At 42.1% G+C, this 27,489-nt stretch overlaps 1 protein-coding gene across 17 annotated transcripts in view; it reads right to left on the reverse strand.

Annotated features, from left to right (window-relative positions):
* The window catches only part of LOC140194896 (transcription factor 4-like), a 681,375-nt gene that overhangs the window by 55,609 nt on the left and 598,277 nt on the right, over nucleotides 1-27,489 (reverse strand). For 14 of the 17 annotated variants that reach the window (XM_072252222.1, XM_072252219.1, XM_072252225.1 and 11 more), the window contains 5 exons: nucleotides 27,106-27,238; nucleotides 23,062-23,129; nucleotides 16,281-16,359; nucleotides 14,891-14,967; nucleotides 12,034-12,237 (listed from right to left, as the gene is read on the reverse strand). In XM_072252222.1, the coding sequence (XP_072108323.1) occupies nucleotides 12,034-12,237; nucleotides 14,891-14,967; nucleotides 16,281-16,359; nucleotides 23,062-23,129; nucleotides 27,106-27,238 (561 nt within the window). The remainder of the gene's footprint in view (nucleotides 1-12,033; nucleotides 12,238-14,890; nucleotides 14,968-16,280; nucleotides 16,360-23,061; nucleotides 23,130-27,105; nucleotides 27,239-27,489) is intronic. The other 3 variants (XM_072252217.1, XM_072252232.1, XM_072252233.1) reach the window with 1 other exon arrangement.

Raw genomic sequence — 27,489 nt, forward strand, 5'->3', positions numbered from 1 at the left:
TGGTAAATCTCCCCTGTACCCTCTCTGAGGGTTCCGCATCCTTCCTATGATGAGGCAACCAGAACTGAACACAATATTCTAAGTGTGGTCTAAACAGGGTTTTAATGAGCTGCAACATTACCTCACAGTTCTTGAACGCAACGCGCCCACTCATTAAGGCAAACACACACTATGACCTATCAACCTGTGCGGCAACATTGAGTGATCTACGCCTCTGTTCCTCCACACTGCTAGGAACCTTGCCATTAACCCTCAGTTCTGCCTTCAAATCTGACGTTTCAAAGTGAATCACTTCACACTTCAGATATTCAGAAATAATTTTCCACCCTTGACACAAATTTCTCACCAATTTCTGGTAAATAAGTTGTCAAAAGATTTTTTAAAAAATGTATTTTAAACATGTAAATATGCGATGTTGGAATTTTCCTCCTAGTAATTACTGGAGTTAGTGGCAGGGACTTCACTCACACTAAAATGTGTAAGTTGGCAATGACAATCTCGTAATACTCAAAACACTCCCATGAAAGGCAGGAAAGGCAACAAGAAACACCACCTGTGGAAAACCAGGGAATGGTGTCACAGATGTTATGGTGGCATCACTAGTAGGCTACTTGATGGATCTACCGTTACATAGCTGAGAAAAAAATCATTTTGGGATTTTTAAAAAACATCTATTTACAGTACTGTTGAAAAGTCTTAGATACATATATATAGCTATGGTGTCTCAGATTTTTGCACAGTATTGTAATAATTCCACGCACTTTATGTCAACCTCTACATCAAGAGAATATGTTTTATTATATGTTAAGATTATTTTATGTGCTGTTTGTAATATGGTACTGCGCAGAAATCTTGGACACATATACAGTATATAGCCAGGGTTTCTAAGACTTTTGCACAGTACTGTAGTAATTTTATGTATTGCACTGTACTGGTGCCACAAAAAAAAATTCTTGACATATGTGAGTGATGATAAACCTGATTCTGAGATGGGTCTCTATTGTGGACTGAGAGTGGGAAGGGGGCAGGGAGAGGGGAATCATGTTTGGGAAAAGGGGAAGGAAGAGAGGAGAGAGCAAGAAGCCCCAGAAAGACATTCTGTAATGATCAATAAACCAAATGTTTGGAAATCAAGTTACCTTGCCTGGTGTCTCAGGGCTGGGCGCATTTGCACTCACACCACACCCACCCCTGGCACTCCTGTCTGTCACCTGTCCCACCTTCTCCTGCGGCGCACCACCCTCACCATTCTCAACAGCCTTTGCTCCCACCAGGTTTACAAACTTGCGCTGTGCTCCTCGTTGACAAGTGCAAAACTGTGCAAAAGTCTCAGGCATCCCAGCTATAAATAGAGGAAATATTATTTATGGACGTCATGGTAACGTAGCAGTTAGTGCGACGCTATTACAGCTCAGGGCATTCCAAAGTTCAGAGCTCAATTCCAGCGCAGTCTGTTCGTCCTCCCTGTGGAATGCCCGGGTGCTCTGGTTTCCACCCACATTCCAAAGACATACTGGGTAGGTTCATTGGCCACTGTAAGTTGTCCCGTGATTAGGTTAGGGTTAATCGGAGTTGTGAGGTTGCTGAGGTGATGTGGCTTGGAGGGCCGGAAGGGCCTCCTCCGTGCTGTATTGCTAGATACAGTACTGTGCAAAAGTCTTAGGCTCATATCTACAGGTCTTACACCTCGCACTATAAAGTGTTGGGCTAACTGCTACGCCAGTGTGCCGCCTATTGTATTAAATGCTAGCATTTATAAATTCTGGAGTGGTCTGCATCCGCCTTGTCAAAGGGGATTTGATTTCCTCTGTGTCTTATGAAACCAATGAACTTTCTATACTAGAAGAAGATAATTAAAGGGTTATAAACACGAGAGATTCTACAATGCTGGAAACCCACAGCAACACACACAAAGAGCTGTAGGAACTCAGAAAGCATATACGGAGAGGAATAAGCAGTCGATGCTTTGGCCGAGATCCTTCATTAGAGAGTTAGACACAAGGGAGACATTAGAGAGTCACAATTGGAAAATGTATCCCTGCAAAGGCAATAGTGGAGGCTTGGAAAGACTGTGTTTACTCAGGATCAAAGGAATTGTACTTGGTGTATGAAGAAGTAGAAAATATGAGGTAAGTGAGGGAAAATGATAACCTCCAGGTGCTCTGGTTTCCTCCCACGTTCCAAAGACATACAGGTTAGGGTTAGGAAGTTGTGGGTATGCTATGTTGGCACCATACACATGGCAGCAATAGCGTGCTGCCCCCAGTGAATCCTTGGACTGCGCTGGTTGTTGATGCAAATACTGCATTTCACTGTATGTTTTGATGCTCGATGTAAGGGTGACAAATAAAGCTAAACTTTATCATTAATCTTCAATGTACTTTGTCAGTGTTTGTATCGTTTTTCATTTAACTGAAGGGGCCATAGACATATATATTTGTCTGGTTGTTTTTTTTTACAAATATTCTCATATGTACCTGCATAAGCAATGACTGGGTCTCGAAGCCATGGCATCACCTGGCCGGTGTCAGAGCAGGTCGACAGATGATATCGGTGAGCTGGGGGGTGGGGTGTGTCTGGACTGTATACATGCATATTCTGCATTGTAATTTACTGATATTCCATATAGGTTTGTTGACTAATATGTTCGAGGACTGGGCCTCAGGCTGTGGTGTCGCAAGGGGTGGTGGAGTGGGGATGAGGTTTCGGAATTCTTGAATGTGTTCTTGTGTGTGATTGTTGGTAATGTGTTTTAGTGTCCTGACCCCAGAGTAAGGCTGTCTCATTTGGCTGCACTCATTATAGTTGAATGACAACTAAACTTGAATTAAATAATTCTACTGTATGTCATTATTTTCCTGTAAATGCCTGCAAGAAAATGAATCTGAAGGCAGTGTATGGTGACATAAACACCCTTTGATAATAAATTTACTTTGAACTTTGAATTAATCTTTAAAGCTCAGGAGATCAAAGGTGTCTGCACAATATATGCCATAGCTTAAAGAAATGACAGCATATTAAAGTGTAGATTGCGACTCACATCTAAATAAAAGTACCTCCATATGTGTCAGCACAAAGTCTGTGAAGCATTACACTGACACAAGTCAAATACTTGAGCCGTTCAAGACTGAAAACTTAAAGCCGTTTTGAGTACTGCACATCATTCCTGCAGTAAGATTTCAAGAGGAAACCATCTTGTTAAGTGTTCTTGTAGATTTATTGGGAGTTTTGCAAATAAAATAAGAACTTACAGATGGTTAATAAACACAATTAAAAGAAATAAGGGGGGAAATACTTTGAGCTCTTCCAGCATACTTGTCATTCTTGTTAAAGAAACAGCAGCCCTCCCAAGCCTCATGTGAATTGAGTCAGTCTGTGTCGGCTTTCTACATGTTCCCAGGCACCTGCTTTAGTGATGACCTCAGGGCCCCTGTCTCAGCTCAGACTGTCACCCAAACAGCTTTACAAACAACGCACAGCTGTTTCCCATCTCCACTGCAGAAAATCAGAGCGGCTTTAGTTTCATTAGTGACCACCACTCCATGGCTAGGGCTGCCCAATTCTCAACAAAGTAATGCTGAAGAACTCAAAGTAAAAAGATGCCCTTTTAATTTCTGTTCAGCGATCAAAGTTCAAAGAAAATGTATTATCAGAGTACGTACGTGTCACCACATACTACCCTGAGATTCACTCGACCGAGAAGGAGAGAGGAAGGTGGGGGGGGGGAGGGAGAGAGACAGAGAGAGAGAGAGAGAGAGAGAGACAGAGAGAGGCAGGAGAGGGGGAGAGAGAGGGATGGTGAGAGAGTGAGAGGGGAAGAGGGGGGAAGAGAGGGAGAAAGTGGAAGAGAGAGGGGAAAAGGGGAAGAGAGGAAGTCGGAGATTGTAGAGAGATGGAGAGAGCAAGGGGAGGGAAGAGAAAGAGAGGTGAAGAGAGGGAGAGATGTCGTAGAGAGAGATGAAGAAAGGCAGAACAAGGTTCTAGAGTGAGGCAGAGGGGAAGAGAGTGGGTGAGAGAGAGTGAGAGTGAGATAGAGAAGGAGTGAGAGAGAGAGAGAGAGAGAGAGCACGCACAAGGGAAAGGGAGAAACAAAACTGCATGGCCTTTCACATCATTCAGTCCACTATTGTGACTATTAACGAACACCTGATGTCAAACTAAATAGTAAATTAAAGGGGTGTTACTCTGTTTCAAAGTTTGTTCCATTTTAAGTAATAATGCCCAAACACAACCTGGTGATTAAACTGAGGGACCTTGTATCCAAATGGCTTCTACGTTTACCAACCCAGTAAAACTGAACTACTTGAAAGTTACTGGGTTTAATACACCTTGGTAGAACTTCATGAAAAAGCAAGGTCGTAACTCAATACATCCATCCAAATGGCTTCTTCATCCATTACAAACTCTAGTTGAAATAAGGTTTTAATTCCTCTGGGAAATGCACTTTCCTCAAAACTGTGATCAAATGGGATTTATTTTAAAAAAGTTTAAGATACTGGTAAGCAATCTTTACCAGAATATCATCAGTGGGTCACGAACTGGTTTCAATATGAAACCTTTCTTTATTCGCATTTAGACTAACGTCGCAAGACAAATTACTGCTTCTGAAGGTTCAAGTGAATGTTGATTTTTGTGGATTAGATCACAGCCAGGTGAGTCATTGGAAGCGTCAAATGATCGGTCAGCTCCGCCTCGAGTTGCAGAGAAAGAACAATCACTTGAAAATGGCAGTGGTTCAGTAAAGAGCATTGTCAGGACGGCAAGAAAACTGAAAACAAAACCCCCAGTACAGGGCAAGAACATTCCTTTTTTAAATAACAATCAAGTAGAAACATAAAAGCCTTGCAGTTTACATTTAATCTACTTTTTTTGTAACAATAACGTAACACTGTTTGATGATTCAGAATGAACTGAGAAAAGGAGGAAGAGAAGAGGAGGGGAGGGATGGAGGGAAGGAGAGGGAGAGAAAGAAGAGAGCCAGAGGGGGAGAGAGAGAGAGAGAGAGAGAGAGTGTGTGTGTGTGTGTGAGAGAGAGAGAGAGAGAGAGGGGAAGAGCGAGGGAGAGGGGAGGAGAGGGAGAGAAAAAAGAGGCAGTAGGTAAAGAGAGAGGAAGGGGAGAGAGAAAGGGAGAGGGGAGTAAGGAAGGATAGAGAGAGGAAGAGAGAGGAGGAGGGAGGAAGAGACAGGAAGAGAGAGGAGGAGAGAGGAAGAGAGAGGAGAGAGGAAATGAGAGGAGAGGAGAGAGAGAGAAAGGGGAGGAAGAGAGACGGAGAAGGGAGAGAATGAGAGAGAGAGAGGGAAGAAAAGGAGAAAGGAGTGAGAGAGAGAAAGAGAGAAAGGGGGAAGAAGAGAGAAAGGGAGAGGGGGAGAGGAAGAGAGAGGGAAAAAACAAACAGGGAAGAGACAAATAAACCAAGACTATACAGCCTGACAACTGTGTCTCTCTACAACATACAACATTCAGTCCACTGTTGTGAGTATTTCAAACACCAAGCAACAGTGAAGCAAGCAGTGTTATTAAACATTAACAGCTATCTTAGCACCATGTAATTTATTTCATAAATATGTGCTGGGCTCTTCAGAATGAAGATTGTGATGAGAGAGACTGGTTTTACAAAGCAAAATAGGCTCTTTTGTTCTATATTAAAAGCAGACCTCACTGGATTAGGTAGATATTCCACAGCACTGAAACATAAAACATTAAACAAGGGGCACCATGGTAGCGTGGAGGTTAGCATGACGCTATTACAGCTCGGGGCGTTGGAATTTGGAGTTCAATTCCAGCAGCAGCTGTAAGGAGTTTGTACGCTGTCCCTGTGAATCACATGGGTTTCGTCTGGGAGCTGTGGTTTCCTCCCACAATCCAAAAACATACGGGTTGGTAGGCTGATTGGACATTGTAAATTATCCTGTGATTAGGCTAGGGTTAAATCGGAGGGTTGCTGGGCGATTAGGCTCATTGGGCCGGAAAGGCCTGTTCTATGCTGTATCTCTAAATAAAAAAAAACACACACAAAATGCTGGAGGAATTCAGCAGGTCAGGCAGCATCTAAGGAGGGGAATAAACAGTCGACAATTCGGACCGAGACCCTTCATCAGGACTGGAAAGGAGGGGAGGTAGAGACCAGAATAAGAAATTGAGGGGAAGGGAAGCAGCACAAGCTGCCAGTTGATAGGTGAGAACCAGGTGAGAGGGAAAATAGTGCGTGGAAGACTGGGGATGATGTGACAGGCTAGGTGGTGATAGGAAGTGGCTTATATAGTCTGACAAGGTTGGTAGAAAGTAATAAATATAATTAATAAAGGAGTGAGCAGCAGGGCAGCCTAACACTTTGTAGTGGAAAAGATCTGGGTTCGATTCCCTCTGCTGTCTGGGTTCCCTCCAGGTGTTCTGGAGGAAACCCAGAGTCCAAAGACGTACGGGTTTTGTAGGTTAATTGGTCACATGGGTATAATTATACAGCGTGGGCTTGTTGCTCCTGCTACCATGCCGTATCTCTGAAATGCAATCTAAATCTAATCTAAAATACGTACAAAATATAGGTAAGAAAGCAATGATAATGCCACTAGAGGTGACAGCAGTACTTTTTTTTGGCACGTTTGATGAAAGTGTGCAAAGCAGTGAATTATGCTGGCAGACTTAATTAGGTTGTAGCACTGAAGTTGAAAATTATATCTATTGCTTTGTCAAACCTAACCCTGCCATTTGAAGCTAAAACAAACCCCTTAAATTATTTAACAGTGTTGTTGAAGAATATTTGACAGCAGCAGTTCATATTTTGGCTTTCCAGTCCCAACGAAGGGCGTGGGCCCAGAACGTCAACTCTCTACTCCCCTCCAGAGAAGCTACCTGACCTGCTAGTTCCTCCAGCATTTTGTGTACGTTGCTCTGAATTGCCAGCATCTGCAGAGTCTCTTGTGTTTATCATTTTTTATTTGTCCAATTTGTTATTTTTCTACCTCTTTCCTGAGGCGGTGCGTAGCCTCAGATTATAGTCTCCAATGAATCACATTCCTAAACGATGATTTTAGAACGTTCCAGCAACTGTGTCACAAAGTCCAGTGGAGCTTGTTCACGGTTATTAAGGGAACATACACAAGCACAGATAACAGCAGGAGGACAGGAATGTGCATATAACTAGAACAGGAAACTAAATCTGAAACCGGGTAAAAACCGCTTCCAACATAATAACTATTACTTGTTCTATTTCTCTGAGATTTTTTTTGCAGAAACTCTGATAAATTTGCCAGGACAACATGCAAGAGTGAGAGTTTTTGCTTAAGGGCCAGCAATATCATGAAGGATCTCACCCACCTTCTTTATGGATTATTTCTCCCACTCCCATCAGGCAAGTGGCTACGTAGCATCCACACCAGGACCACCAGACTCAAAAGCAGTTAATTTGCCAAGCGGTAAGGCTGATCAACACCTCCACCCACTAACCCAGCCCTCTACAACCCACCACCTCTAAATCCACATCATCCAGCATCACTTTATGAATATACATAACAATTACTTGTACATTGTGTTTTATAGGATTACTTTTAGATTTACATTTATTGTTATGTTTTTGCTGCATTGGATCCGTAGTAACAATCATTTTGTTCTCCTTTACCCTCCTATACTGAAGAATGACAATAAACTATCCCGAATTTTGAAGCCTAAGATAAACCTGATGTGATTCTAGAAGGCAGATTTGTGCGTATGGTAGCATCAAAAAGGACAGAGAGTTTGTGCAGAGACTGGAAGTGAAAAATCACTGTTCCGTCACTGTGTCTTGTTTGTTGGCTGAAAGCTCCCAACCACACTATGGCTAGCAAGTACATTACTGATGGATTAAACATCAACTGTTTATTCATTTCCACTGGTGTTGCCTGACCTGCTCAGTTCCTCCAGTATTTTGTGTATGTTGCTCTGAATTTCCAACATCTGCAGAATCTATAGTATCTTATTGGTGCCTGCTGACTGCTGAAACTCACCAGCTCGCAGGAGAATTTTATTACACTGTGTGAGACTGTTAATTTCCCTTTCGGGGGGAGTAAACAGTTGATGTTTCAGACCCTTCATCAAGGCTTGAAACGTTAAATGTTTATTCCCCTCCATAGATGCTGCCAGACCTGCTGAGTTCCTCCATCATTTTGAATGTGTTGCTCTGGATTTCCAGCATCTGCAGAATTGAGTGTGTGTGTGTGTGTGTAGGATGAAATGCACTGGTTAAAGAAGAAATCTCATTTTGATAGCGCATATCGTGGCAATATGTACACAAGACATAAGACCATAAGACACGGGAGCAGAATTAGGCCAATCAGCCCATTGAATCTGCTCCACTATAATAAATTTTGACTGATTTATTATTCCTTTCAACCCCATTCTCCTGCCATCTCTCCGTAACCTTTGACACCCTGACCAATTAAGAACCTGACAACCTCTGCTGTAAATATACCCAATGGCTTGGCCTCCACAGCCGTCTTGGCAATGAATTCTACAGATTCACCACCCTCTGATTACAGAAATTCCTTCTCAGCTCCATTCTAAATGGACGCCCCTCTATTCGGAGAATGTTAGGATATGTTAATAAATATCAGCTACATAAAGTATATACACAGCTGGGACTGACGCTTGGCTACTAATCATAAGAGCAGAAGATACAGTCGAAAGGCATTGTTTACAATGCAATAAAACAAAAGGGTCTGGGGTATGCAGTGAGGGAGAGGTTCTAACCGCCTGGTCAGCAACATGTGTTTCCATTGCCAGCCACCCACTGTTACTTTACTGACAAGCATTTGGCTTCATCTTTATGACCTGCTTCAAGCATTCAAATTCCCAAATGTGGAAAAGATTACTCTCCTGCTCCCAGAATTCCTTTTTGAAGTTGATTCCTACCAGCGGGATGGAAACTATCAAGTAACCCAAACTGACTTTAAAGTGACCATGTACAGATGCTTCGCTTTGTAATTAACCAAGAATATTCATTCCCGCAAAAAAAAAAATCCCTCAATTTTCACCAGGTATTCCACCCCAAAAAGAAATTCAACGTTTGGTATGCTTCACAGAACGGGCGACCCACGTTTAATTCTCGCCGCTGCTTGTAAGGAGTACCTCCTCCCCATGACTGCGTGGATTTCCTCCGGGTGTTCCAGTTTCCTCCCAGGTTCTGAAGACGTACTGGTTGGTAGGTTAATTGGTCATTGTAATTGTCTTGTGATTAAGATAGGATTAAATTGCGGGATCGCTCGAAGGGCTGGAAGGGTCTATTCTGCATGGTATCTCAATAAATAAATTCTTCTCCTCACTTCTTTCTAATCCAAAGAACACCTTGTACTACAAATTATTTTCCTCACAAATTAAAATCAAAATAAATGCTTTGGAAATGGAACTTACACCAGTGATCACACTCCGAAAAAAATCAACGTTCATTCTTCCTCTGGTTTTTATTGTTCCAAAGAACATCTTGAACCAGAATTTAAAATTCCTCTATAAATCCATAAATTAATATCGTGCCACGGTGGTGCAGCAGTTAGCGTAGTGCTATTGCAGCTCAGGGTGTCAGAGTTCAGAGTTCAATTCCAACATCATCTATAGGGAGTTTGTATGTTTCTCCCCATCAAGCGCGTGGGTTTCCTCTGGGTGCTCTGGTTTCCTCCCACAGTCCAAAGATGTACAGAGTAATAGGGTAATTGATTATTGTAAATGGTCCTGTGATTAGACTAATGTTAATTAGATGGGTTGTTGGACAGCACAGTTCGTTGGGGCTGAAGGGCCTGTTCCACGCTGTTTCTCTAAATAAAGAAGTAAATGCTTTGGCAAATACTTCTCATGATTACAAACAACAGACATGGTGAAGCTACAACATTTTTTGGCAATCAACTTGAAGTGGTCAAAAGCATTTTCTTGTCAAATTCTTTTAGTCTTTTAAAAGCTTTTAAATTTCCTTTACTTCCCGAGGAAGCTAAGGAAATTTGGCCTGTCCCCTAAAACCCTCACTAATTTTTATAGATGCACCGTAGAAAGCATTCTTCTGGGGTGCATCACAACCTGATATGGAAGTTGTCCTGTCCAAGACCAGAAGAAGCTGCAGAAGATCGTGAACATGGCCCAGCACATCACACAAACCAATCTTCCATCCTTGGACTCACTTTACACCGCACGCTGTCGGAGCAGTGCTGCCAGGATAATCAAGGACATGACCCACCCAGCCAACACACTTTTCGTCCCTCTTCCCTCCGGGAGAAGGCTCAGGAGCTTGAAGACTCGTATGGCCAGATTTGGGAACAGCTTCTTTCCAACTGTGGTAAGACTGCTGAACAGATCCTGACCCGAATCTGGGCCGTCCCCTCCAAATATCCGGACCTGCCTCTCGGTATTGTTGCACTACCTTACTTTCCGTTTTCTATTTATGATTTATAAATTAAATTTTTAATATTTACTATCGATTTTTACTCCAGGGAGCATGAAGAGCAGAATCAAATATCGCTGTGATGATTGTACGCTTTAGTATCAATTGTTTGGCGACAATAAAGTATGAAGTATAAAGGCTAAAATATTTTGGTGAGGGTGTTAAAACACAGGTACCTGAAGGAAACAGATTACTGTGTCAGTCAAGAGGTAGAGCTATAACTTACAGCAATGCTATCCTTATGGACCTTGGTTCTTAAGCCATCTCCTCATAACACCTCACGATGAATTGCAAGTTCAACAGGAAGAAGGACCCCCTTGATATTTACAAGCCTCACCAAGCACTTGCAGGTTAGTTGTTAGAGGAACACTGTTAGATATTGAAGTGTTTTTCTTGATTATTTCAAGGTGCAGATGTCCACTGGGAGTGCTGTGGCAGGTGCTGTCAGGCATTTTCCTGACTTCAAAGCTTCTATACAAAACGCTTGCTTCTAGAAATTGGGTACAATGGTTGGCATTCCCTCAGGATTAAAGTTAGAGCAGGAGAATGATGTATGGCAAGCAAATAAACATATCATCTGTCCACAGGGAATACTTCACAGTTGGGAAGGTTACGAGAAGCGTGCACCGTAGCATAGCTATTAATGTGATGCTAATACAGCTTGGGGCGTTGGATTTCGGAGTTCAATCCCAGGGTCCTCTGTAAGGCATTTGTACGTCCTCCTCATGGAATGCAAGGGTTTCCTCCCATAATTACCATAATTACCTCATGGATACTCAGTAAAATGCAGTTTTGTGGACTAGACACTGGCAAATACAACTCCTGTTCTGGGCTGATCAGAAAGCCATTGAAAATTGTTTTCTTTTATTAAGTCTCAACCACAGTGGCTTCACTGTGATGCCTACACAGTTCAACCACCTCAAGATCAAGATCCAAGTTGATTTATCACTGTTACATTGAAACATAGAGCGAAATGCATCGTTTGTGTTAACAACCAATACAAGTGTGTGCTGGGGGAAGCCCAAAAGCGTTGCTACACATCCCAGCGCCAACATAGCACACCAACAATGCTCAGCAGAACAAGGCAGAGCACACCAAACAACAACAGCAAAACAAACCCCTTTCCTCCCTCCCAACCACCCACCCACACACATCACAGTCCTCTAACCCCAGGACAGGCCGTCTTTTTTGGCCTCCGGCCTCCAGTGGATGCGGACACATAGACACCGGGCCTTCGACATTGTCAGGAGAAATAACAGATCTTTGATATCAGATTACACTAATCTTTTTTTCCCCCACAAAAAAACACTTGCTCTTGTAAAACATGCAGGACATTGACTGTGGCTACACCCTAAACATTACTATCAATACTCAAAGCCTGTCCAAGCTGCTGTATATTCTCAAAAGGAAAATCAAGCTGATTGTTGCAAATGCTTCCAAATAAATTACTTCAAACTCCAAAACCTCTGTAGAAAATTATGTGAAGTATTTATGAGATATATTAAATGGAAAGGTAAGATAAATGGTATTTACACATCTATGTTTAACTACCAAAATAAAAAGCCGCTGAGTACATGCAATGTATTAGCATTTGTAGACGGATAACTTTCAGGCAGGTGTTCACATAGATGCTCACCATTAAAGAATGTCTGTTGGTTGACAGCAGACCTGTCCCATATCCTGATCCCAAGCCACCCATTGGCCCATTGTGTGATGCTCCTATTAAATTCTGCAAATCGCTATGGCTACTGGGCATGGCTGTCGATGGTCCCACGGCGTGGTTCCGCAGGACGTGTATGGCATCGTCTAATCTCTCCAGGCGGTCTTCAATCCGGGTTTGCTAAAAAAAAAAATTAAAAATCCGTAATCAAAAGCCACATAAATATTCTCAGTTATTTCATTGATTGAGATTTATGGTTGTTTTAAAGCTTAATAATACTTTAAACTTGTCAGGGCTGATCATAAACGTAATGTACAACAACACACACAAAATGCTGGAGGAGCTAAACAGGTCAGGCAGTACCTATGGATGGAAATACACAGTCAATATTTTAGGCTAAGAACCTTCAGCAGGACTGATGTTCATAAGTCAATAAATGTAACATAATTAGTTAATATTAATTAAAGAAAAATATTTGTCTAGAAATTTGACTCTGTCATTTTATAAACACCATCTCTCCCACATTTGAATTGGAATTGGGAAATGGCACGGCGCAGGAAAACAGGTTAGTACCAAATAGATGGGCTGAAGGGCCTGTTTCTGTGCTCTAGTGTTCTGTGACTCTATTCCCAGCATCTGCAAAATTTCTTATGTGTGTAAATGGAACATACGCAGTTCATACTGATCATAGACAAATATTATATGTGGGTAGCACGGGAGCATAACTTTACCTAATTCTAACCATGACTGTGACATGGGTTCCATTGTGGCTGCTGTCTGTAAAGGGTTTGTACGCTTTTCCTCTGACTGCATGGATCTCCTCTGGGCGCTCCTGTTTCCTCCCACTTTCCAAAGGCACTTGGGTTATTAGGGTAATTGGTCACATGGGTGTATTTGGGCGGTCTGGGCTTGCTGGGGCAGAAGGGCCTTGTTACTGTGCAGTATCTCTAAATAAACAAAGATTTTTATCTGGAAATCTGACCCACTGTTTTCTTCATTTTATGTGGAGATCTCCGATCGAATCACTTCATGCATGCCTTGTCTGCACCCGTTTCCTGTCAAAGTCCTGCTCCACAGGGAGTTGGTGCAGATACCTCTCTGCACAATTCACCCAGATTTCTCTGTCATCTATGGTCTCACTTTCAAGGACTCTACAACTGGTCTTCTTTCTTTCTATCTATCTACTTATATTTGCACAGTTTGTTTTCTTTGGCACAGTGGTTGTTTGTCAATCTTTGTGGTTTTTCACTGATTAAAGTACTCATCTGTAATACTGTGAATGTCTGCAAGAAAATGAATTTCTGAGCAGTATATGGTGACATATACCTACTTCCTTCAGAATAAATTTACATTGAATATTCGAATTTACTTTGAACTTTAATACCTTTAAAGATATTACACATCAGATCTGACGGGCTTCTCAGTGGAAACATTCCTTTGCTAATTGCCAATCAGAACACTAAGTCAGCCAATACAACCTGAAAAGCTGCCATCCAATGCATGTCTCAAGCACTCGCAAATTGGGCAGATGAATGAGGGGGAAAAGTCCACTATGAGCATCTGTTGATTAAAGATTAACTTTATTTGTCACATGTATATCAAAACACACAGTGAAATGCATGAAATCAAATTAGTGAGGATCACGACGAGCAGCCCGCAAGTTTCACCATGCTTCTGGTGCCAACACAGCATGCCTATAACTCACTAAGTATTGGGCTGTGGGAGGAAACCGGAGCACCTGGAGAAGACGCAACAGTCACAGGGAGAATGTGCAAACTCCTTACAGACTGTGGGACCTTGATCTTACAGCTGGCACTAGGCTACCGGCTCACTGCTTAAATATGAAAGTGTATTTCCAGTCCCAATAAAGGGTCTCAGCCCGAAATGTCGACTGTTTATTCCCCACCATAGATGCTGCCTGACCTGCTGAGTTCCTTCAGAATTTGTTTGTGTTGCTCTGGATTTCCAGCATCTGCAGAATCTCTACTGTTTTATAAATAAAAACACCTTCAGTATTCTGATACTTGGATCGCACTGAAATCAGCTGTTCCTCAGTCATATTGCATTCAGCTAATACTTCAAAAATGTCATGATATTGCACCTCAAATAGACAACATTTTCTAAAGATTTACCTTAATTTGGTGGAGTATGGGGGTGTATAGGGTGTCCAGGAAGGGGCAGCACTTTTAGAGAAGGGGGTTGCTGTGTCCATTCCAGGGCCTCTCACTCCCCTTCAGTCCCCACCGGACAATCACCTCTCACCTGTGGCTCCAAGTAGCTGTTTGCATGTGACAGCGGCCATACTCCTGTACACCACTTCGACAGGTGGGCTAAATCAGGTGAAGGTAGCTGGGCCTCAAACCTCGGCGAGACAGGGACATGCCTGTCCTAGCATGGGAAGTCAGCCCTATCGGACTAGATGGATGAGATGAACAGGGAGATCCAACTGTCATGAAGGTGGTTCTGCAACGTTCCATGGAGAGCAAAAGGCATGACAAGGCAGAGAAGAAATCATGGTCCTCCACTGCAATCAAGGAAGACCTCAGCTTGTGACAACTACTCGGACCCCAGGATCCAGACTTCCAAGGTCATGAGAGTGGAACTGTCTCAGTGTGATGGCTTTTCCAATTTAAAAACTCTCCTGCACAGGTCTCCTGTCGACGTTGGACATGGCGGGCAACTAACCACAGAGGTATGAAAGAGCAAAGCACAGATTTACTTATCCCATGAAAAGACTTTTCTAGACACTACCAGATCAAATATGTGAATGGATTAGTGAGTCCAACAATCTTTTGGTTGAACATTAGACTATTTCTTTCATTCATAGACCTACCAAAGAGTGAAGTGGGCCTTCGTAATTAGGAGAGGATGGACCCTGGCCTCCATTTCTAGACCACACAGAGGTACCTGCTAAAAGTAGATAACAGAATTAAAAATTCGGTGTGCGAGATGAAAACAAAAGAGGGGAAATAACTCAACAGACCAATAGTAGATAAGGTTGTTAATAAGGCACATGGTGTGTTGGATTTGCAAGATCTCTGGTGTTTATGATTCGGCCTTCATTAGTTGAGACGACTGAGTTAAAGAGTGGCGAGGTAATGTTGCAGCTCTATAAACCCCTAGTTAGACCACATTTGGAATATTGTGTTCAGTTCGAGATGCCTCATTATAGGAATGACGTGGAAGCTTTAGAAAAGGTGCAGAGGAGATTCACGGGGATGCCGTCTGGATTGGACTGCATGTCCTGTGAGGACAGGCTGAATGAACTAGGGCTTTTACACCACTAGCAAGTCACCTCTCACCCTCCTTTCTCTTTGGATTTGACAGAGGTACACCTGATGATACAATAATCTAGAACGGAAAATCCAACAAAAAGTAGTGGAAATGGCCCAGTCCATCTTGTGTAAAGACCTCCCTGTCATTGAGCACATCTACATGGAGCGCTGTTGCAGTAATGCAGCATCTATCGTCAAGGACTCACACCATCAGGTAGTGGTAGGGGCAGATACATTAGGGACTCTTAACTGGGCACATGGATGACAGAAAAGTGAAGTGTTATCTAGGAGGGAAGTGTTAGAATGATGTTAGTAGGTTGAGAGGTCAACCGAACATCAAGGTCAAAATGGCTAGTACTGTGCTGCAATGTTCTGCACCTAATGGCCTCTGTACACCTGCTTGTTAAGGTAAATGTCTAATCAGCCAATCATGTGGCAGCAACTCAATGCATAAAAGCACGCAGGCATGGTCAAGAGGTTCAGTTGTTCAGAACAAACTACAGAATGGGAAATAAATGTGATCTAAGTGACTTTCACCATAGAATGATTGTTGGTGCCAGATGGGGTGGTTTGAGGATCTTTGAAACTGCTGATCTTCTGGAATCTTCACACACAACAATCTCTAGAGTTTACAGAGAACGGTGAGAAAAAACAAAAGGACATCCAGTGAGCTCTGTGGGTGAAAACGCCTTGTTAATGAGAGAGATCAGAGGAGTATGGCCAGACTGGTTTAAACTGACAGGAAAGTGACAGTAACAAAAATAACCACGTTTTACAACAGTGGTGTACAGAAGACCATCTCCAAATGCACAATACATTGAAGTGGATGGGCTACAGCAGCAGAAGACCACTAACAAAAATAAATACAATTAGTTTCCACTTCATTAGGTATCTCCAGTACTCAAAACATACGGTCACCTTGTCTGTAAGGAGGGTGGACTATTTTACCTGTGAGAGTTGGCGGAGATCCAACAGGCGTTGATGGATTGGAAGGGAAACTGGTGTTAGTGTGGTCTGGTGAGTAGATCTATAAAACAAAACCAGAAATTGTTTCATTAACAGAAGAGATTATCACAGTGTACGTACAGCGGTATACAATGACAATGCAGGGAGGCTGTTCTTTTCGAACTATACTGATTATTTGTCATCAACACTATATAAACTGTGGGTCCATTTGTTCTAATGTTGAGATTTTGCATTTCATGCAAATTTTCAGCTGTTTAGCGGTACTTTTCCCAAGTGTGAAAGATGCAAAAATGCAAGTTTTTTTTTAATCCCAGTGCAGCTTATGATATGAAGTCTGAAAAATGGATTTGGTATGGATCACAAAGAGAGCAACTTGCAGTAAGGATGGTGGGAAGTGGGTGTGAGAAGCAGAGGGAAAGATCTCTTACTCTCTTATGCACAGCCATGCTGATGGTTAGCATGCTATTGTGGGCCAAAGGGCCTCTAAAGTGCTCTATTGTTCTGTGTTCTATGTTCAGAATCAGGTTTAATATCACTGGTATATGTCATCAAATTTGTTGAGTTACGGCAGCATTACATTGCAATACATAATAATAAAAATAAAAAATTACAATAATAAATATATTCATATAAAATTAAATTTAATAAGCAGTGCTAAAACAGAGAGAGAAAAAAAGAAAACAATGGTGAGGTAGTGTACATGGGTTCATTGTCCATTCAGAAATCTGATGGCAGAGGGGAGGAAGCTGTTCCTAAAACGCTGAGTGTCGGTCTTCAGGCTCCTGTAATTCCTCCAATGGTACAGTCAGAATCAGAATCAGAATCATGTTTAATATCACTGACAAATGTGCAGTTTGCTATTTTGCAGCATCAGCACAGTGCAATACAAGCTCCTGTACCTCATCCCTGATGGTAGCAACAAGAAGAGGGCATGTCCTGGTGATGGGGTCATGCCTTAATGATGCATGCGGCCTTTCTGAGGCGTCACTGTTTGAAGATGTTCTCGATGCTGAAGATGTTCCACCATAGCTGAATGTTCCCTTTTCCATCCAGCAATGGAGTGTGGAATCCATGCACTGATTTTCTAGCTCTGTCCTGAACTATCGCAGCTTTTTGGTTCCTACTTTCTGGATGGTGGGGTGCAGATATGTCTCTAGCAAAGGAAGTTTAAGGCGCTCCTTCCTTCCTCTAGCCTGCAGGTCAGCCTTGGGTCAGGTAAAGCCACTGCTTAGCGTTCCCCCCCCCCCCCCCCCCCAGTCAGAGTCACCTGAAGCCATGGAAGCAGGTAGTGACACCAGGCAGACAATTTCTGAAGAGTATTGATAATGGCCCAGAAAAAGGCAATGGCGAATCATTTCTGCAGAAAAATTTGCCAAGGACAATCGTGGTCATGGAAACATGGAAAGACCATGATTGCCTATGTTACATGACACGGCATACAACAAACAAACTCCCAATTCAATCAGGGCCCTCGTCTCTATTCCATTCCAACTCACTGAGGCCCAGTTTCTCAGACTTCCTTCCAACTTGCTTGGGTCCCAGATCCCAGGCCTCCTTCCAATTCACTCCCAAGGACCAATTTACTGGGCTCACTGGGAAATGTGATACACACTATTCCTCATCAGGGGATCAGCAGTGGAAAGGGAGAGCAGTTTCAAGTTCCTAGGTGTCAACATCCCTGAAGATGTATCCTGGAACCAACATAGAGATGCAATGAAGACTATTAGACCATAAGATATAGGAGCAGAAGTAGGCCATTCAGCCCATCAAGCCTACTCCACCATTCAATCATGGGCTGATCCAATTCTTCCAGTCATCCCCACTGCCCTGCCTTCTCCCCATACCCTTTGATGCCCTGGCTAATCAAGAACCTATCTATCTTTGTCTTAAATGCACTCAATGACTTGGTCTCCACAGCTGCTCGTGGCAACAAATTCCACAGATTTATCACCCTCTGATTAATGTAATTTCTCCACATCTCTGTTCCAAATGGATGTCCTTCAATCCTGAAGTCGTACCCTCTTGTCCTGGACTACCCTACCATGGCAAATAACTTTGCCAGATCTAATCTGTTCAGGCCTTTTAGCATTTGGAATGTTTCTATGAGATCCCCCCTCATTCTCCTGAACTCCAGGGAATACAGCCCAAGAGCTGCCAGACGTTCCTCATGGGGTAACCCTTTCATTCCTGGAATTATTCTTGTGAATCTTCTCTGAACCCTCCCAAATGTCAGTATATCCTTTCTAAAACAGGTCTACAGTTTCCTTTCTGCTGCCTCTTAAATAGCAGAGTCACATTTGCAATTTTCCAGTCATCCGGTACAATGCCAGAATCTATCAATTCTCGAAAGATCATTGTTAATGCCTCCCCCTCCGCAATCTCTCCAGCTACATCCTTCAGAACCCAAGGGTGCATTCCATCAGGTTCAGGAGATTTATCCACCCTCAGAGTTTAAGCTTCCTGAGCACCTTCTCATTCGTAATTTTCACTGCACATACTTCACTTCCCTGACACTCTTGAATGTCCAGTATACTGCAGGTGTCTTCCACTGTGAACACGCATTCAGTTCCTCTGCCATCTCTGCGTCTCTCATTACAATATCTCCAGCGTCATTTTCTATCGGTCCTATATCTACTGTCAACTCTCTTTTACCCTTTATATACTTAAAAAAGCTTCTCAGCCGCCAGCTTCCTTTCAAAATACATCTTTTCCTTCCTAATGACCTTCTTAGTTTCCTTCTGAAAGTTTTTAAAAGCTTCCCAATCCTCTAACTTCCCACTGGCTTTGGCTTCCTTGTATGCCCTCTCTTTTGCTTTTACTTTGGCTCTGACTTCACTTGTCAGCCATGTCAGTCCTACTTCCATTCGAAAATTTCTTCTTACTTGGAATATATCTGTCTTGCACTTCCCTCATTTTTCGCAGAAACTCCAGCCATTGCTGCTCTGCTGTCCTTCCTGCAAATGTCCCTTTCCAGTCAATTTCAGCCAGTTCCCCTCTCATGCCATTGTAATTTCCTTTATTCCACTGAAATACTCACACATTGGAATTTAATTTCTCTTTCTCAAATTTCAAAGTGAACTCGATCATATCATGATCACTGTTCCCTAAAGGTTCCTTAACCGTAAGCTCTCTTATCACTTCCGGATCATTGCACAACACCCAATCCAGCACAGCCAATCCCCTAGTGGGCTCAGCAACAAGCTGTTCTAAAAAGCCATCCCTCAGATATTCTACAAATTCTCTCTCTTGAGGTCCAGTACTGGCCTGGTTTTCCCAATCCACTTCCATGTTAAAATCCCCAACGACTATCATGACATTGCCCTTCTGACACGCCTTTTCTATCTTCTGCTGTAGTTTGTAATCCACATCCCGGCTGCTGTTTGGAGGCCTGTATACAACTGCCATTAGGATCCTTTTACCCTTGCTACTCCTTAACTCAACCCATAGAGACTCTACACTTTCTGATCCTACGTCATTACAAAGGAGTTTGTTTGAGAAGACCTGATATGTCACCAAAGGCAGATGGAAATTGCTACAGGTGTACCATGGAGATCAATCTAACTGATTACATCGCACTCTGGTATGGACGGGCCATCACACAGGATCATAAGAAGCAGGGGAAAGTTGCAAACTCAGCCGGCTTCCATCATGGGCACTAGCCCTGCCCCAGCATCAAGTATATCTTCAAAATATGATGTCTCAAAAAGACAGCATCTATTATTAAGGATCCGCATCACCCAAGACATGCCCTCTTCTCATTGCTACATCACAGAGAGGTACACGAGCCAGAAGACACAAACTCAACATTTTGGGAACAGTTTCTTCCTCTCCGCCATCAGGTTTCTGAATGGACTATAAACCCACAAATACTCCCTCACTATTTCTTCTTCTTTATTTTTGCACTACTTAGTTTAATTTTAAGAGACTACTAGACAGGTATATGGAGGAATCTAAGGTGGGGGCTTATATGGGAGGCAGGGTTTGAGGGTCGGCACAAAATTGTGGGCCGAAGGGCCTGTACTGTGCTGTACTATTCTATGTTCTATCTACGTTCTACGTTAATGTAAACTTCTTATTGTCATTTACAGTGTTTTTTATTATGAATTTCAATGTACTGCTGCCACAAAACAACAAACTTTATGATATATGCCAGTGATATTAAACCTAATTCTGATTCTGGATTGTAATAGAACACTGTGTTACACGTAATAAAGATGGATTAAAAACGTGTTGGGATATGGATAGGAGGAGTAACATCCGACTGCAAGTTTGGCATCTCTTTAAATCCTGAGGTGGGCCAGATTATTGGGAGTTACTCTATGTAAATATAATAACAGCATTGTGCCAAGGAGTTTCTGGAGCTATCCTTAGAGCAGATAATAACATTAAAAAATTAAATACAAAATCCAGTCAGACAGCCAAGAAGTTTGTATTAAATATGTTACACCCACAAGTAATCATTTGTCAGAATCAGAATTAGGTGTTTTATCACCAACATATGTAGGGAAATCTGTTGTTATGTGGCAGGGGTACAGTGCAAGACAAAAAAATACTATTAGTAACAAAAAATAAATTAATAAGGAATCCAAATGCAGATACCTTGTTTGGTATGGTTCTATTAAATATTTTTAAGTGTTTTGTGGTTCCAGTTTTACATGATTACTAGATTTGTACAGATTCCTTAAGGCTGTCATAGCCAGGGGAGTTAATGGGATAAGCTCCCACTAACTATTAAATGCTCCTGTGGATCAAACAGCCTCCGACTACCAAGTCGAGCTCCCGGCCTTCACATGCGCTTTAGCTACTAAGTTCTGTTTCTACTGACAGGAGAAAGGACAAAGGTGAGTTACTGGCATCTTAGCACCAATCACACTGGGCAGATGGGGCTCATCAGCCATGGCTGGCATCTCATCTAGAAGGAGAACTCTAATCTCAAACTTCTGCTGCCTTGCGGTTATACCCACTCACGGGAAAATTTCAGAGCTGGAGTCTCTAAGGCAGTCCTATGTTGAGTTCAGTGCCAAATGATAACTCCTGCAACGCTGCTAGTGCCAAACTATGTCAGTCTCTGCCGTACCTTTGGGTTCATCAACTGTGTGGAACGGGAGAGCCTGCTGCATGTGCAACAGCTTGGTCTCCATATTGTACTGCCCTGACTTGCATATAACATAGAGAGCTAGACACAACATCCATGATTGACATGACCAGTGGAGGGCCCCAATCTCAAAATTTGTACCACTGCCTCTAAAGCATTTGTTTCAAGAGAAGCAGAATATACACGCAAGGGTGTAATACTGAGGCTTTATAAGACACTGGTCAGACTGCACTTAGAGTATTGTGAGTAGTTTTGGGCCCCTTATTTATGGATGTGCTGGCATTGAAGAGAGTCCAGAGGACGTTCACGAGAATTATCCCGGAAATGAAAGGGTTAATATATGCAGAGCATTTGATGGCTCTGGGTCTATCCTCACTGGAATTTAAAAGAATGATGGGGAAAGGGGGGGGGGGATTTCGGTAAAACCCATTGAATATCGAAAGGACTAGATAGTCAGGACATAGAGAGGATGTTTGCTAAGTGGGAGTGTCTAGACCAGAGGGCACTGCCTCAGAATGGAAGGACGTCCCTTTTGAACAGAGATGAGAAGGAATTTCTTTAGCCAGAGGGTAGCAAATCTACAGAATTCATTGCCATAGGTAGCCACGGAGGCCAAGTCCATAAGACCATAAGACAAAGGAGCAGAAGTTGGCCATTCGGCCCATTGAGTCTGCTCCGCCATTTTATCATGAGCTGATCCATTTTATCCTATTAGTCCCACTGCCCCGCCTTCTCACCATAACCTTTGATGCCCTGGCTACTCAGATACCTATCAATCTCTGCCTTAAAGACACCCAATGACTTGGCCTCCACTGCTGCCCGTGGCAACAAATTCCATAGATTCACCACCCTCTGACTAAAAAATTTTTTTCGCATTTCTGTTCTGAAAGGGCGCCCTTCAATCCTGAAGTCATGCCCTCTCGTACTAGACTCCCCCATCATAGGAAACAACTTTGCCACATCCACTCTGTCCATGCCTTTTAACATTCGAAATGTTTCTATGAGGTCTCCCCTCATTCTTCTAAACTCCAAGGAATACAGTCCAAGAGCGGACAAACGTTCCTCATATGTTAACCCTCTCATTCCCAGAATCATTCTAGTGAATCTTCTCTGTACCCTCTCCAACGTCAGCACATCCTTTCTTAAATAAGGAGACCAAAACTGCCCACAGTACTCCAAGTGAGGTCTCACCAGCGCCTTATAGAGCCTCAACATCCCACCCCTGCTCCTATACTCTATTCCTCTAGAAATGAATGCCAACATTGCATTCGCCTTCTTCACTACCGACTCAACCTGGAGGTTAACCTTAAGGGAATCCCGTACGAGGACTCCGAAGTCCCGTTGCATCTCAGAACTTTGAATTCTTTCCCCATTTAAATAATAGTCTGCCCGTTTATTTTTTCTGCCAAAGTGCATAAGTCATTGGGTATATTTAAAGAAGAGGTTGATAGTTTTATGATTAATGAGTGTCAAAGGTTATGGGTAGAAAGCAGGAGAATGGGGTTGAGAAGGATAATAAATCAGCCATGATGGAATGGTAGAGCAGACTCAATGGGCCAAATGGTATAATTCTGCTCCTATGTCTCGTGGTCCCACTGGCAACCTTCCCCATCTACCGCTCCCAGCCTCAAGCCATTTAGAAAAGTGAACAACAGTCTCTTCACTTACTGATGCAAGTGCCTTGCCCAGTGCATCACCAGTCTGCGAGCTGCCAGATGATGCTCCTGCTCTGCTTACTAGGAGAGAGGAAAATAACATTACTATTGTGTATTTCATATTTCAATAATATTTGAGTAAGTATATCCGCGTGTGTGTGTATATATATATATAAAAGATAGATAGTTTAAGTATTCTTGTTCGATTAAATAATCCATTCTGGGTTATATGCAAAACATGTTAATTGCATATGTCACCTGCACACCTCACTTAAAGACGACGTTACACACGTATTCCCGGATTCCTGTCTCCATCTGAGTTTGTTTAACGTTTTGAGCTTATAAAACATAATAGTTACATCCTGTTGAAAAATGTTCCATCTTTACATTCAATACGTTTGTGGCATACTGCGGGTGATATTGTGTACTTTGATCTATAATGTTAGCAGGCTGATTTTGAGATAGATGGACGACAATGAGGAGAGAAATAAATTGATGATGAATTTCAAACTTATATAAAATTCAAACTTTGTATATTTTACAGTTGAAGGTAAATTTATTATCAAGGTATAAATGTCACCATATACTACCTGGAGACTCATTTTCTTGCAGCCACTCATAGCAAATATACAAAACGCAATAGGATCAATGAAAGACCGTATATAGCAAGACAACCAGTATGCAAAAGGCAACAAACTGTACAAATAAAAAAGATTTTAAAAGACCAAAAATAATAATTAAATAAGCAATAAATATTTAGAACATGAAAGGAAGAGTCACTGAAAGTGTATCTATAGGTTGTGGGAATAGTTCAGAGTTGGGGTGAGTGAAGTTATCCCCTCTGGTTCAAAATCATGATGGTTGAGGGACAATAACTGTTCCTGAACCTGGTGGTGAGAGTCCTGAGTCTCCTGTACCTCCTTCCTGATGGCAGCAGTGAGAAGAGAGCATGGCCTGGATGGTGGGGGTCCCTGATGATGCTTTCCAGCAACAGTGCGCCATATAAATTTTCTCAATGATAGGGAGGGCTTTACTTGAGATGGACTGTGCTGTCTCCACTACTCTTAGTAGGCATTTCCATTCCAAGAGCTTTCGTATTTCCATACCAGGTAAACTTAGCAATTCTCCCAGACTTGCCCTTCTGAAAGCCTTTTTCCTATTCTAATGGAATTTGGAATATACCAATTAAACAATCTCCCTCAAAAGATAACCGGCAGGTCAGCTTGTTTTGAACTACGCTCGTAAACTGTGGATGTCAATACCTAAATGATGCAGACTCAGTTGATACTTTAAATATCAGTTCAAAACCTATTTATTTAACCTTGCTTTTAAATAATGTCTTTTTGTCTTTTTTCATGTTTGCACTTTTATCCCATTGTAAAGTGCTTTGAATGGCATCATCTCTACGAAAAGTACTCTATGAATAAACTTGTTCTTATTATTATATATAAGTTATAAAATACCAGTGCTTGGAAACAGCTGCTGCCTTCTGTCTAATTTAGTGTTCAAAGCTGGGCAGACAGAATGAGGATAGGTCTCAGCGTGTTTAATTCAGAAAATAAAAGTTTGAGGAAAGACAGGCACTCTTGTGAAGGTTACATGTCAGTCACAAACAGGACAAAGCGGGAAACAGTTCCCGGTGTACCTATTTACAACAGATGATCAGTTGGAACTTTGAAAACAGATCAGAGGCAAGAAGTTCTTCTACAAAGGGAAGTGGAAAGCTGCTTGGGGGGAAAATGGGTTTGTTCTGAGTATGGCAAGCAAACAAGAGAGTAGGATTATAACTGATGGCTTCTATGGAGAACAAGGGTAAAGCTAACGTATCAATGGACCTGATTCAGGGCACTTATTTCTGGAAATCTGAATCAGAGTTACAAAAGTTAGAATTCTGGGACAACTCAAGCTGAAGTGTGGCAGACTAAGAGAAAATCTAAAAAATATAAAAATAGCACTTTAATGTAAGGACTATATCCTCTGTGTAAGCAATCAAAGACTGATGCTCAGGAAAAGGATGTAAAGGAAAATTATTTCATTTATGAAGCATGAACCATTTCACAACAAGGATAAGCTGAAGTAAACAGGATTATAGGTAATAATAATAAATATTTGAATTGAAAGCAAGATTCATGGACAACACAAGCGGAATTCTTTTGGATTTCCCCAGCATGGATAGGCAAATGAAAATGTAAATTTTTTATGTGTCACTTTAATGAAAGAGGCTTAAAATGTTTGGGGACTTGTCTGAGTGAAAAATGTGTTTGGGCAATTTAATTCTCTGGAGAGAGAGCAGCCTGTGTCACTCTTGTCACAGTAGTACCATAGTCTGTCAGAGTGAGGTGATGATGGTTATCATGAAGTCTGTAACACTACAGCTTTCTAAAGCAAAAAATCTTTCCCACACTCCTTCTTATGAAGACAGTGTTCTTTTATTAATAATATTGCTTACACAGTCTTACACGAGCCAAAGTTTTGCCTTCAGACATTACCCAAGAATTAAAAATCTCCTAAATGTGGCCAATGCTTATGGCTTGAACATTACAGTGTTGAAATCCACCAGAATATTTTTCGTCTTCATGACTGATAGTCCATATTCAACTAACAAAAGCAGCAATTTTCCTTATTTATTTTCATTTAGAGACAGTGTGGAACAGGCCCTTCCGGCCCAGTAAGCCGCGTGTTCTAGTAATCCACTGATCTAACCTGAGCCTAATCACAGAACAATTTACAATGACCGATTAACTTACTAACCATAGTCTTTGGACTGTGGGAAGAAACTCTTGGGTCACGGGGAGAATGCACAAATTCCTTACAGGCAGCACTGGAACAGGACTCCAAACTCCGACAGCCTGTGCTGTCTTACCTTGCACTAAATAGGATACTACTTTGGAGCCACAGAGGATGGACAAAAGAACTTTGCAATCCATTCTGGATTTCATATCCATTAGAAAAGTTAATTATGTTATATTTTAACAACTCGTACTATTATGTTAATTGAATTCTTAAGATAGTACAATATAAAAGGCCGCTAGTTATCTGACCAAATGTGCATGTTTACTCATTTCCATGGATGCTGGCTTACCTGCTGAGTTCCTTCAACATTTTGTGTGTGTTGCTTAGGTGAATCATGTATTGCTTTGTCCCAGTGTAATAAATTAATTAGCTTTTAATTATTTATTTGGAGACAGAGCACAGAAACAAGTCCTTCCGGCCCAATGAGCCCACACTGCCCAATTACACCCATGTGACCAATTCACATACTGCTTTTTCCCAGTGAAATATTTTGGTTAGCTTGAGTCAACTGGGGTAGGAACCACTCAGTATTCATCAAACTACCAAAAAGTAATAATGAAAAGTTATGAATTGCGATCAGCAAAGTTGATCACTTCAACAATGAGGTATGGATAGAGTAGACAGTCAGTATCTTTTCTCACGGGGTTGATATGTCGAATACCAGAGGGCATGCATTTAAGGTGATAGGGGACAATTTTAAAGGAGGTGTGAGGGGCAAGTTTTTTTACACAGAGAGGGGTGGGTGACTGGAATGCACTGCCTGGGGTGGTGGTAGGGGCAGATATAATAGGGAGTTCTGTTTAGATAGGCATAGTGAATCTGTGGAATTCAATGTCACAAATGGCTGTAGAAGCTAAGGCTTTGAGTATATTTAAAGCAAAGGTGGACAGGTTCTTGATTAGTCAGGACGTTGAAGTTTACGGGGAGAAGGCACGAGAATGGAATTCAGAGGGATAGTAAATCAGCCGTGATGGAATGGCAGAGCAGACTCGTTAGACTGAATGGCCTAACTCCACTCCTGTGTCTTATGGTCTTATGGATGTGAGGAAAACGGAAAGATATGGACATTGTGTAGGCAGAAGAGATTAGTTAGCCATGTGATTACTAATTTAATTGGTTCAGCACAATATTGTGGGCTGAAGAGCCCATTCTTGTGCTGTACTATTCTATGCTCTATGTCCTAATAACATCAGTTAATGCCCTTCCTCCAAATTACTGTCTGGAGTTCCGAAAGATGCAATATACTCTTCCCCTCTGTACTCACCCATGATATTGTCTGTTCCATTGGCCGGAGGTGTGCAGGATGAGGCACCATAGTGATTTGTGCCACTGCGGTGGAAACTGGACATCGGTGGGAGACTGGCATTGATGTCCGTTGAGGAGTGTGATGGGTAGTTCTGTGGGAATAAATGAAGACCAAATGATTAATTTACATTTCTGTTCTACATTCAGTACCATCTCGTTTTCAAGTATCACCTTATATATGTGTGTATGTTATAGGTACATTGCACCATTCAACGTGTGTATTTTAGGAAAATACTAACCAATCAGAGCCTTTTAAACTTCACCTTTCACCCTTAACCCATGACCTCTTGTTCTAGCCCAGGTTCTTTACTCTATTGCCCATCATCTCTAAAGTGGATATACA

This window comes from Mobula birostris, chromosome 3 (genome assembly GCF_030028105.1).
Source record: "Mobula birostris isolate sMobBir1 chromosome 3, sMobBir1.hap1, whole genome shotgun sequence".
Classification (NCBI taxonomy): domain Eukaryota; kingdom Metazoa; phylum Chordata; class Chondrichthyes; order Myliobatiformes; family Myliobatidae; genus Mobula; species Mobula birostris.